This window comes from Muntiacus reevesi, chromosome 1 (genome assembly GCF_963930625.1).
Source record: "Muntiacus reevesi chromosome 1, mMunRee1.1, whole genome shotgun sequence".
NCBI lineage: Eukaryota > Metazoa > Chordata > Mammalia > Artiodactyla > Cervidae > Muntiacus > Muntiacus reevesi.
Window position 1 is genome coordinate 23,057,285 of NC_089249.1, and position 12,800 is coordinate 23,070,084.

General features: G+C 37.2%; 1 protein-coding gene across 3 annotated transcripts in view; it reads right to left on the reverse strand.

The window, feature by feature from the left end:
- The window catches only part of FGD4 (FYVE, RhoGEF and PH domain containing 4), a 234,412-nt gene that overhangs the window by 107,113 nt on the left and 114,499 nt on the right, over positions 1-12,800 (reverse strand). Inside the window, exon 1 of one of the 3 annotated variants that reach the window (XM_065939570.1) lies at positions 4,300-4,472. The exons of the other annotated variants lie outside the window; for them this stretch is intronic. Within the exon in view, the coding sequence (XP_065795642.1) occupies positions 4,300-4,390 (91 nt within the window). The 5' untranslated portion in view covers positions 4,391-4,472. Of the gene's footprint in view, positions 1-4,299; positions 4,473-12,800 lie in introns of those variants that run through there. 3 annotated transcript variants of the gene reach the window in all.

Below are 12,800 nucleotides of genomic sequence, written 5' to 3' on the forward strand. Positions count from 1 at the left end.
CTAAGGACTACTGTACCTCACTAAATCTACGCCAGCCTATCTGTAGACTGGATTTTAGGGAGTTCTAAGTGGGGTAGAGAATTTATTTTTAATCCTAGTCTTTTCCGAGCTGGTTATATTAATATTACTCCAGGAGATGCTGGAATTATAACATAATTATATATTCTGTATATTAATATTCTGCATATAATTATATATTCTATATATATAGTAGTATAATTATATATAGAAATGTAATTATAATTTCATATTCTGGGATTATAATACCCAGAATATGAGAAATATCTGCTACAACTAAATACATCAGAAAATTGTATATTTGATTGTTAAAAATGTTTTACAATAGTTAAGTCCATTTGCTCTATTAGCAGTAAGCATCAAACTCAAAACATTCTCCCTCTCCCCCGAAACTCTCCTCACAAGTATATGTTGAATAAAAGATGAATATAGGTTCCATGGGGCTTGCCTGGTGGCTCAGATGATAAAGAATCCATCTGCAATGCAGGAGATACAGGTTTGATCCCTGGGCTGGCAGGATCCCTCGGAGAAGGGCATGACAGCCCACTCCAGCATTCCTGCCTGGAGAATTCCAAGAACAGAAGAGCCCAGCAAGGCAACATCCATGAGGTCACAAAGAGTCAGACACTGAACAACCAACACTTTTACTTTCATACATTCCACAAGAAAATTGAAGGTATTTTTCTGATGTCTGTCTTAAACTCAAATGTGACCAAGTTTCTAGCTCTTGAAGAGCCCAACACTCCTCTTTAACACATAAGTTCTCATTCTGCATAAAAGCAAAAAGTTCGTTCACTTTCTCCCTATGTTTTGCAGTCTTCCTGGGGAAACTTCCTCAAACCCTCCCTGGTTGTTGCTTGTTGCCTCAAACTCCTGACCCAGTAGCATAAGGGCTAAGAGGATGGGCTGCAGCACGAAATTCTGATTTGCCTCCTCGTTCCATCACATGTTAGCCATGTGACCTTGAACAAATTTCTCAACCTGCCTAAGCATCACTTTCCTTGTTTATAAAACAGATATAATCACAATGCCAGTCTCATTTGGTGCTGCTATGGGGATTAAAGAAATGGGAAGTACACTACTTGACATATGACAAGCAACACCTACACAGAATGTCTATTATGCTTTGTTAATTGCTTCTTAACATTGTAAACTACTTCTCCAAAGGTCTCTTGCTGCCCCCATATTAATTTTCTAAAAAGCATGGATACAGCCACCTCCTCTAATTCTCCCAGTTTCTGCTGAAGACTAAGAAATAACAAAGAGAAATTACAATTAAAAAATGAGCAAACAAAAAAGGATGAGGAGGACACAAGATAAAATATTAGCTGGCTTCTTTTAGCTTACTGATTAAGCCATCTTGCTCCTTAGCCCTGGCAGGCCGCCAAGCTTGTAGCATATTTGGGGAAACAGAGGGAGGAGCAAGGAAAGCTCATGCTTTCCCAGTACTTACTGCCCCAAACTGCTGCTTTTTCTGAATTAAAGTTTGTTAACATAGAGGAAGTAGTTTGAAAGTGAGAGACAGACCATTTAATGGTAGAAATATCAGTTACTGAGACAGAGAGAGAAGACAACAAATCGTGTTATTTAGTAAATGCTTTTTCTCCCTAATGTTAGATCTTGGCTATGTTTCTGAGCCAACTCCATTCCCACTCCCCTCAAACCATTTCCCTACTACCGCCACCTCAGAATTGTAGCTTTACCCTTACAAAACAAAAAAGCTTGTCACAACATTAAGCGGTTCTGTTCAAACTGTTTGGGTCCCCACATAGCGCTGCCACTGCCAGAAGTCCCAGTTCTATACCCCCTAACCTACACACCAAATCTGACCCTTATTAAGAGTCTCAGACTTTGACTCCAATCTCCATTTTTTTAAATTTATTTATTTTTAATTGGAGGATAACTGCTTTACAATATTGTGTTTGTTTCTGCCATATGAATGAATATAATAGCCATAGGTATATGTATGTTCCCTCCCTCTTGAACTTCCCTCCCACCTTCTACCCCATCCAACCCTTCTGGGTTGTCACAGAGCACCAGCTTTGAGCTCCCTGTATATTACAGCAAACTTCCATTGGCTATCTAATTTTACATATGGTAATGTATATGTTCCAATGCTACTCTCTCAATTCATCCCACCCTGTCCACAACTCTTTATGACTGCATCTCCTCTGCTGCCCTACAGATGAGTTCATCAGTACCACCTTTCTAGATTCCATACATATGCATTAATATATGCTATCTGTCTTTCTCTTTCTTTTAACAGACTTCACTCTGTATAATAGGCTCTTAGGTTCATCCATCTCATTACAGCTTTCTGACTTCACTCTGTATAATACACTCTAAGTTCATCTACCTCATTAGTTCCTTTTAATGGCTGACTAATATTCCAAACCTCTTTATCTATTCATCTGTCTGTTTACATCTAGGTTGCTTCCATGTCCTGGCTATTATAAATAATGCTGGAATGAACACTGGGGTACAAGTTTAAATCTTAATCTTGAATTACAATTTAATTTACATATCGTTTGAATGAAAACCACGATATCATCCCTGCAAAGACTGACAAATACTTCCCATTGAGTCACTCTTCATGTTCCATTTTTCTCTTCAGTTTTCACGTGAGTTTGTCTATAAGCAAAAGTTTTTAAAAAGGAAAGTAAAACATGGGACTTTTCCTACAATTGTACTGCTTACTGTTAACTTGATTAAAGTTATTTGATTAAAAAAAGAAAAAAAATAAAAAGGAAAGTTTCTTCAAGACATTAAAAAAAGATAAAACTTTTAGAAATAATATGTACACTAAATGCACATATTCAAATTTTTTCTTGAACAACTTAATAGCAATAAAATAACCAGTGGTGTTGGCAGGAAGTGCTACATTACTGTCCTTTCAGTTTACAAACCATAAAAGGAACTTCTAAAACCCACACTATAGTGGCCCCTCACTATAAGGGGTTGTCCTTTAGAGCAGAAAATTCGAGTAGCACTTCTCTCCAATGATCCTTAGCTATTTGAAGGTGTAATGAGAAGAAACAGATGTTGCGTCAGAGAAAGAGAGAATTCACTAACCGAGAAAGGAAATACTTCCCCTTTGCTGCTTTTTAAACAAGTTTCATGTTTAGAGTGTAATGGTAAACCATGTGGGGATCACAAAAACTTTAAATTTTATGCAAGAAGAGTAGAACGCCTGCAAAGGAACTGAGGCTTCTTCCTGGATAATGGAGGGAGCCAAGGCAGACATGAAGTGGGTTACTCAATCTCTAGCAACTACTAGAACCCAGGAAAAGAGCCAGCCAAGACTGTGCAGCTGCATGAGGGAGCCTCAGCTTCCTGGCTGCAGAACTGTGACCAGCCCCACCCTTGGACTTCCATACTCAGTGCAACTCCCACCCCACCCCTCTCCCCCGCCACCCCCCAAGGCCTAAAGAAAGAGTGATACTGCGAGGAAAAGAATCCTGATAAACTATGAAGACTACCTGTTTTAAGGTTCAGTTCATTTTATTTAACAGTGCAGACAGCAGTGTAGACATTCCTCAGGAAGGTTAATAGATCCACGCAGAGAGTGGGAAAATAGCATCACAGAATTAAACCCATCTCAGTTTTAAAAAATATTTTTAGCAGAAATTTCCTGTCACATGATTACATTTCTACCACACAGAGTTTCATTCCCCTTTGAAAGAATCGATTTTTCATTAATACACTCCAGAATATTGGAGGAGAAAAACGATGGCTTAATACCACTAACAACAACAAAAATGCATCCATGCCTGTCTCTATTTGCTATCTCATATTGAAAAGCAGGTAGTATTCACTCTTCTGAACTTTGCTAAAACAAGAAGACTGGGATGGTGGATGATTTGTTTGCTTGAACAGAACAGTATTCTGTGCAGTAGTACTTGAAAATGGTAGCAAATATTTCTTAGCTTTGTTCACACCAGAAATGAAAGAAAAAAAGAGAAAACTGGTTTTCTTTCTCTGCATTCTCCCGTCAGTGACTAAATTTTCAGATTTCTAATGTTAGTAAGAATGAGTCAGAGAAACAGAACTATTAAACTTGTATTTTGCTAACCCAGAAACAGCCTCCTGGAAGAAGCAGAAACCATAAATAGAGTACATATTTGAATGTTAAAGTTGAAAAATAATGTGAACCTTATTCTTAACTTAAACCAAACTCTGCAACTTTCATGCCCTTTAAGCATGCTATTGTAAAATGACCCACATAAACTGGGGGGAGAAAAAAAAGAGAGAAAAGATACACTAGAAAATGAAACTACTTACCGTCATCAGTGGACATCATTTCATATATACTGAAAATTACTCTACTTTGGTTTGATAAGAAAATATTTGGCTTTACTCTTTTAAAGTTCATGTGATAAAATCTCACTCCTGGCTCTAAAGCCTCTCGCAGCCACAGGTCAGCTGGGAGCTCTGATGATGCACTCTTACTTCAGGACCTTCTCAGACCTCACTGCTCACAAACAACCTCATGCATAATATGCCACTCCTCCCCAGAGGAGGGTTGCTATAGTGTTTTTCAAGAGACCAAGTATATGAGGATGGAGAGATGTCTCTTTATTACAGTAAACAACAATGAAAGCTCATGGAAGCATCAAATGTACTAGAAATACACTTGGGAATAGGACAGTTTATAAACTGACTAATTCCTTAACTATTAGTAATGTTCTAAAAAAGCCAACATGAAAACAGTTTCCACTTGAACTGGGTCCATATGCTGGACCAAAGAGGTTTACAGATTCAGGATTCACAGGCTTAAGATGTTAAAATGTCATTTTGAAAGATCTCAAATGCTACTTTGCCACTGAAGACTTTCTATTTTAGCACAGCTCACGACCTTGGTGCAGGGTGAGTAACTACTACTCATAAATTTCCTAAGGAAACCAAGTTTTATGTGATTTCAGAGCACTGTTTACTTATTTTTATATATCTTTATAAGTTTTCATCATTTATCAGTACTTTCAAAATTTCTCATAGCCCTGAAAAATCAGAAAGTGTCAGTTAAAATATGTATAAAATCACAATGAAGTAACAGGCTATAGACCTCACTCTCACAGTTGAAAGCAGCGTTTCCAAACCCCTCCTTAGTGTGTCCAGATGCAGTGGTTCTCACACACCAGATCATCTGAATGGAATTTTAAAACACACACTGCCTGATCCTATGTCAGGAGTTGAATTCAACCCCAGAATCTGCACTTCTAACAAGCTCCCAGGTAATGCTGACACTGTTGATCTGGGACTACACTACAGGAACCACAGTTGGAGAACCACTGGGGCAGAGAGCTGATACTCAATGGCAGCCTAAAGCCCTGACTCAATTGCAACTGCTTAGGAAATGCTTAATATCAGGGGAGGTAGGAAACACTCAAGGTGTGGTATGAGGGAACTATGTATTACGCACTCAGATAAGGCTCATCAGGAAGTAGACCTATCAACTTAATTTTTAATAAAAGAAATCTGCATATTAGGCATGAATAGACAATTACAACATGGAGAAAAGGAGTCAAAAGAGAAGAAACCTGAATTGCCTTTTATGTCCTTCACAAACTTCACCTGTCTGTTTAAAATTCACTGTGTCAGGAAAACTCTTTATTTTTTGACTCCAAAGACCACTTAGCCTTGGCAAATTTCAGTAATGCAAAAAGCAGAATGTTTCCCTGTCATAAAATGCATCAATTTTGTGCTTGCTGAATTTTGATAGCCACATTTAAATTATAATCTTAGGTTTGGTTTTCAAACAAACACCTTTTCGGTTTTTATAGCTAACATTTACTTTGTGCCTGGTGCTCTGGTAAGCACCTTCTCTGCAGCATTTCATTAAATCCTCACTGTGAGGTAATAATAATTTGTCAATATTTTACAAAAGAGAATGCTCTTCTGCAAAAGGAATAAATAATATAGGTAAGGTATGGAGTAAAAATTACCATTCTGCAGAAGAGAAACCTAGGTTTAACAGGTTAAAAATCTTGGCCAGTAACACTAGTAAAATAAGAACCTCTAAGAAATTCAATTCTCTTTTGCACAATAAAGATATAATAAAATTCATGTTTGAATCTATACAGTAAAAACCACAATATGATTTGCAGCTAGGAAGTGATAATTACAGTTTTAAACAAAATATCATTGACTCTTATTGTTCACAATGGATAATTATATTTGCCATCTACCACAAACTAGCGACTAAATTTAAGCTACTCACTAGTAGCGATGGCAGTTTCTTATAAAGTTAAACCAGCACTTCCATATGACCCAGCAATGATACTCCTAGGTACTTACCCAAGTGAAACGAATACTTACATTCACAGAAACTTGCAAATGAAAAATTTTAATTTATTTATTTTAATTGGAGGATAATTACTTTACAATATTGTGATAGTTTTTCCCATATATCAATGTGAATCGGCAAAAGCTGGAAAATACACAATTGACCTTCAATCAGTGAAGAGATAAGCAAACTGTGGTAAATCTGTCTTTACAACACTCAATAAATGAACTAAGGACACTTGCATGTGCGTTAGAAGGAAGCCAACTTAAAACACTACAGGACTCCCCTGGTGGCATGGTGAATAAGAATCCCTTGCCAAAACAGAAGACATGGGTTCAATCCCTGGTCCACAAGATTTCACAAGCCACAGAGCAACTAAACCCATGGGTCACAACTACTGAGCCCGTGCTCTAGAACCCAAGAGCCACAACTACCAAGCCCATGTGCTGCAACTACTGAAGCCCAAGTGCCTTGAGTCTATGTTCCACAACAAGAGAAGCCTCCACAATGAGAAGCCCACACAGCACAACTTAGAGTAGGCCCTGCTCACCCACAACTAAAGAAAGACCATAGGCAGCAACAGAGACCCAGTGAAGCCAAAAATAATAAATAAATGCCACACATTTAAGATGCCATATGACATTCTGGAAAAGGCAAGCACAGTTCAGTTCGGTCACTCAGTCGTGTCCAACTCTTTGTGACCCCATGGACTGGAGCATGCCAGGCCTCTCTGTCCATCACCAACTCCTGGACATTACCCAAACTCATGTCCATTGAGTCGGTGATGCCATCCAACCATCTCGTCCTCTGTCATCCCCTTCTCCCGCCCTCAATCTTTCCCAGCATCAGAGTCTTTTCCAATGAGTCAGTTCTTCGCATCAGGTGGCCAAAGTACTGAAGCACACAGAGACAAAAACTAGATCCAAGGTTGCAGGAGGGTGGAGGAACTGATTGAGTACAAAAGGGTACAACAGAATTGTCAAAGGTGATGGGAATGTTTCATATCTGCACTGTTGTGCTGGTTAAATGACTGTATGCATTGTCAAAACTCAGAACTGTACCCTGAAGAGGGTGAATTTTACTGTATGTGAATTATCCAATAATTAAAAAAAAAAGATTTTTGGTATTATCTATTGTCTTTCTTGTCATCAATAGTAGAGATAGTTACTGGTTCATTGTATTTGTTTCCTGTGATTTTTTTAAAAAATATTGAAAAACTGAAAAGTGACCTAATTAGCTCCGCACACAATGTCCATTTGTAAACATGAAGTTTATAACAATATATTTAAAAGGATCTTTCAAATTACTGTTTGTTAGTTAGTTAGTAAGATTATTTGTCATTGACATCAGTCTTGAAAAATATCTAAAATCCATGCTAACCAACTCAGTTATTCACTTTAGTTATGTATTAAAGACTCTGAAGCAACTTAATACACACGCACAGACTTAGTGGGCTGTCACCCTGCTATCAGGCTTCTCCTCCTTGTAGAGTGGTTATTTCTTTACAAATTCTGTTGAGTAAGGAAGTCAGAAAGTTCTCCCAGTCACAAGGTATTTCATAACCACTTGCTTTATCACTATATTAACCTTAGTTTACCTTTTATTAAAGGCTGCTAGTATTTTCAAGAGCTTACCATTTCTAATGTAAATGATCTAAAACGAAAATTTTACCATGTAACCTGTGCTTCCTGAATTAAAATTTACTAATTTATAATGTCTAAAAGAAATTCTAGACATGGATGGTGGTGATGGTGGTAAAACAATGTGAATGCACTGATACTAGAGAACTGTACACTTTAAAATGGCTAAAATGGTAAATTTTATGTTGTGTATATTTTATGTACACACATATGCTGTTCCTCAATCTATTTGTTCATGTTCTCTACTGCCTGTACTGTTTCTCTGCATTCTTTCCTTTCTTCAGTGTCTACCTTGGACAACCTATTCACTCAAGGGCTCCAACTCCTCCACTAAAACATCTAATTCCAGTATCAACCTTTCTTAAACATTCTCCTTCACTGGAGAAGGGAAGCTTAAACTTTATCTTGAGGGATGAAGATTTCATTAGGCAGCAAAGAGAGGGAAAGGATCTTATTTCAAGTTCTAAAGTGAGGAAGCACGTAGCAGATTCACAAATCTCATTGTGGCTTGCAGAAGTATTCCTCACTTGTCAGCTGATATCCTCAATGGCTGCTTACTGCATTGAGAATGAAATCCTAACTCCTTATAAGGCCTCAAGGCACTGGCCCTTGCTTACCTTTCTAGTCTCATCTCTTGCCACTCTGTTTTCAAAGTATGTTCTCAAACCATGTTCCATCAATCATGGGTTTTGAGAAGGAAGTTAAGAAAAATGTTTTCTCTTCATAAATTTCCACAGAAACCTACTTTTTTTTTCCTTCAACTTTGAAATAGCTATGCAGTTTCCAGAAAAGGCTCCTCTGAGGCTTTAAGAAAATAAAACTTGGGCTTTGCCCTGCCCAGGTCAGATAAAGAGTAAATAAAATACAGCCAGTTACTTGCTACTAATGTGGGAGTAAAGAGAGAGAGCTTTCATTCCTCTCTTTTTAAAAACTTATTTATTTTTTAATTGAAGGATAATTGCTTTACAGAATTTCGTTGTTTTCTGTCAAACCTCAACATGAATCAGTCATAGCTATACATATATCCCCTCCCTTTTGACCCTCCCTCTCATCTCCCTTCCCATCCCACCCCTCTAGGTTGATACAGAGTTTCCTGAGCCATACAGCATACTCTCTTTTTGACCAAGATTTAAGTACTGTCTTCCTTTCCCGAAGACTCTAACGCACTACTTACTGGGGTAACAGCTGTTGCTTAGGCCTTTGGTGTTGGCCCAAATATTCCTAAAGGACAAACTCAATGTAAAGAAAAAATAAATATAACCCTAAATATAACCAGTATCTTATCTTCCACTCTACTTATTATTTCTTCCCTTTTACCCCACGATAATAAGGCACGATTAAAACATGCAGTTTAATTTCTGATGCAATCTCAGAAGTGCACAGTAAGTCCCCTACATACAACAAGTTCCATTCCAGGAGCACATTATTAAGTCCAAGATTTGTTCATTAAGTCCAACAAAATTAGCTCAGGTACCCAAATAACACAATTGGCTACATACTACTGTACTGTACTAGGTTTATAGTAGTTTTCACACAAATAATATATTAAAAAACAAATACATAAAAATAAAGAAAACATAAAACATTTTTAATCTTACCATACAGTACCTTGAAAAGTACAGTAGTACCAGCCACATCACCACTGCTTTTATGCTTGCTTCCAGACATCCTGGGCCTCAAATAAAGACACTTCACTACTGTTCTCCATATAAGCACTGTAAAGTACACAGAGGCACGACCACTTGTAGAGGATTCACGCACGGGATGATGTGCGCCCGACACATGAACTAACAAGGCATTAAACAGGCAAGCGCATGTCTGCATCTTTGAAAGTTTGCAACTTGAAAGTTTGTATGTAAGGGACTTTCTGTATTACAGGAATAAAGAAAACTCCAAAGAAAGAAAGAAAAATTTACATTTAGATTTCAATAAGCTTTTCAATAACTTTTCTAAATTATTGTCTTGGTGGCAGAAAAGAAGACCAAGGATAAAAAGGCAACTTATCAGTTTAATTAAAAAAAATTTTTAAGGTCCATTTCCATCATATGGGCCTTAACTGATGAATTGGTACTTAATAAATTACAAATGTACTTGTTGAAAATTTTAAATTATGATTCTAGCAATCTATATATTTTGAACTTTACAAATAATGCTCAAACAGATTTTAAGTATTATACTAAGAACTAAAAAATATCCATATAGTCTTTTAGGCACAATAGTTTGAACATTAATGACTAGTAGAACTCAAGATAAATTACTTTATAATGGTCAACAAGTCACTATTAAGGGAGTATGGAGTATTTTTATCTTTGACATAGGTAACAGGGACAAATGTATTTAGCATCCATGCAGATAATGAAATGGGTAAGCATACAGCTTGAATTAGTTATATTGGCAAATTAGAGAATAATTTTTTAAATTTAAATTTTAAAATTCAAAAAACTATTGTGTGAGTCAAAGAAAACTTGGAGCCATCAATTTGAGGTCCCTTTTAAAATTGTTTAACCCATTTATTAATAATTACAAAGAAATACTGAGTCCTTACATGTGATTCAATACAGTTCATTGCTAAGAACTTAGGAATCTTTTTTAGAAAGTTCTGATCATCACTTTTCTGGAATCTCATTTTTCTTTAGCCACACTACCCTTTTCAATTCCTGTGACCTTAAGGTTTTCACATATGACTAATCTCACTATCTTCTGGATTTCCTTTGAGGATTTATAACTTCTCAGCATTTGTCATCCCTACTACTGCCAAAGCTTCTGGAAAGCAAGGACCATAAGTGTCTCATTCACTATCATGGGTCCCGTGGATGTTGCATCAAACATAATAAAACTTCACTAAATGGTCTCTTCTAAGAAGTCAAGGAGAGAGCAGACAAACAAAATGGTGACTGACAAGTTTGGCCAGGGCCCTGTTACTGTTACTGGTACACAGAGGAGGCTTAGGGGAGACCTTCCAGAACAGTGGTCTCCAAACTTTTTGATGGCACATCCTCTCAGTATAAAAAGTGGGCACTGCACTCTCAAAGATGTATGTATGCACAGACACATGTAGGAATGTATATAAGTTAAATACAAGTATTACAGTGCAAAAATGAATACTATAAAACAAAAACAACTTAGAATAGGATGAGGTAAAGATAAAATGGCTTCCCAGGTGGCTCAATGGTAAAGAATCCTCCTGCCAATGCAGGAGATGTGAGTTCAATCCCTGGGCCAGGAAGATCCCCTGGAGAAGGAAAAGGCATCCACTCCGCTCTTCTTGACCCCAAGATCCCACGGACAGAGGAGCATGGTGGGCCACAATCCATGAGGTTGAAAAAGAGTCAGAAACGACTTAGCAACCAAACAACAACAAAGATAGAACACCGTTTTAGAAAAAACAATGTGATCCAATCTGCTTTGTTTTTTAGAAATATCTTGGTTAAATATCTCATGATACAGACATTTGAAAGAGTGGAACTAAGTCAATTTACTTCTGTACATGGTTTTAATGATTGCCACAGCTGAGATTTGCTGTTCTACAGGGAAGAAGTATATCTCTGGCTACACTTACAAAATCATGATATGTATTTCTCAATCTTATCTACCAATTATGGAAAGGATTTCCTTGAAATTCTTCTAGTAAATGTTCATCTTCCTAGATGTCTTGAAAGCTGTTGCATTTTTTCTTTAATTTGGTCTAATATCTTAAAACTACTTACAAAAAATTTAAAGAAGATTTTAAAAAAGACCTGAATTTACTACATACTACTATATATGATATAGATATTAAGAACCTACTGTATAGCATAAGGAACACTATTCAATACTCTGGAATGGCCTATATGGGAAAAGGATACACAAAAAAAAGAAAAAGAGAGAGAGTAGGTAGATGTATATGAGTCACTGATTCACTTTGCTGTATACCTGAAACAAAGACAACATTGTAAATCAAGTATGCTCCCAAAAAACTGAAAACCATACTTAAGTTTGGGTGTAAGAGGGTATTGTATTTTCTTAACACTTAAAAGGAAAAGATATATGTCATTTTTGGTGGTAAAATGACACAGTAATGGAAACATTTCCAATCATTTAAAAAACTTTCTGTCCATAGAGCACTTTTTCTCTGCTGACTGCAGTTACTTTCTCACTGATTCAAATATCACCTTTACCTGAAAAAGACACGTTGTATTTATTTTTTCAAATATATCTACTAGATAAGAACCTGCAAAATGCGTGCTGTGTCTACTTCTCTCCTTTTAAAAATAACTTTATTTCTGGCGGGCTGTGTCTTTGCTGCTCTGCAGGCTTTCCTCTAGCTGAGACAAGCGGGAGCTGCTCCAGTTGTGCTGTGCGGGCTTCTCATTGAAAAGGCTTCTCTTGTTGCAGAGCACGGGCTCTAGGAATGCAGGCTTCAGTAGTTGCAGTACATGGGCTCAGTAGTTGCATCTTCACAGCTCTAGAACACTTCAAGAGTTGTGGCATATGGGCTTAGCTGCTCCCTTGCATGTGGGATCTTCCTGGATCAGGGATCGAACCTGTTTCTCCTGCATTGGCAAGGGGGATTCCTTACCACTAAGCCACAAGGGAAGTCCCCTTGGCTACCTCTCTTTACATGAAGGGCTAGTAAATAGGGAACATTTGTGTTTTTTGTTAAAAGAAAAAGACACACTGTCTTTGGTTTGACAACTCATTTAAGTACTATGCCATGCATAAAACTTAACATTCAAAAAAACTAAGTTCATGGCATCTGATACCATCACTTAATGGCAAATAGATGGGAAAACAATGGAAACAGTGAAAAACTTTATTTTATTGGGCTCCAAAATCACTGCAGATGGTGACTGCAGCCATGAAATTAAAAGATGTTTGCT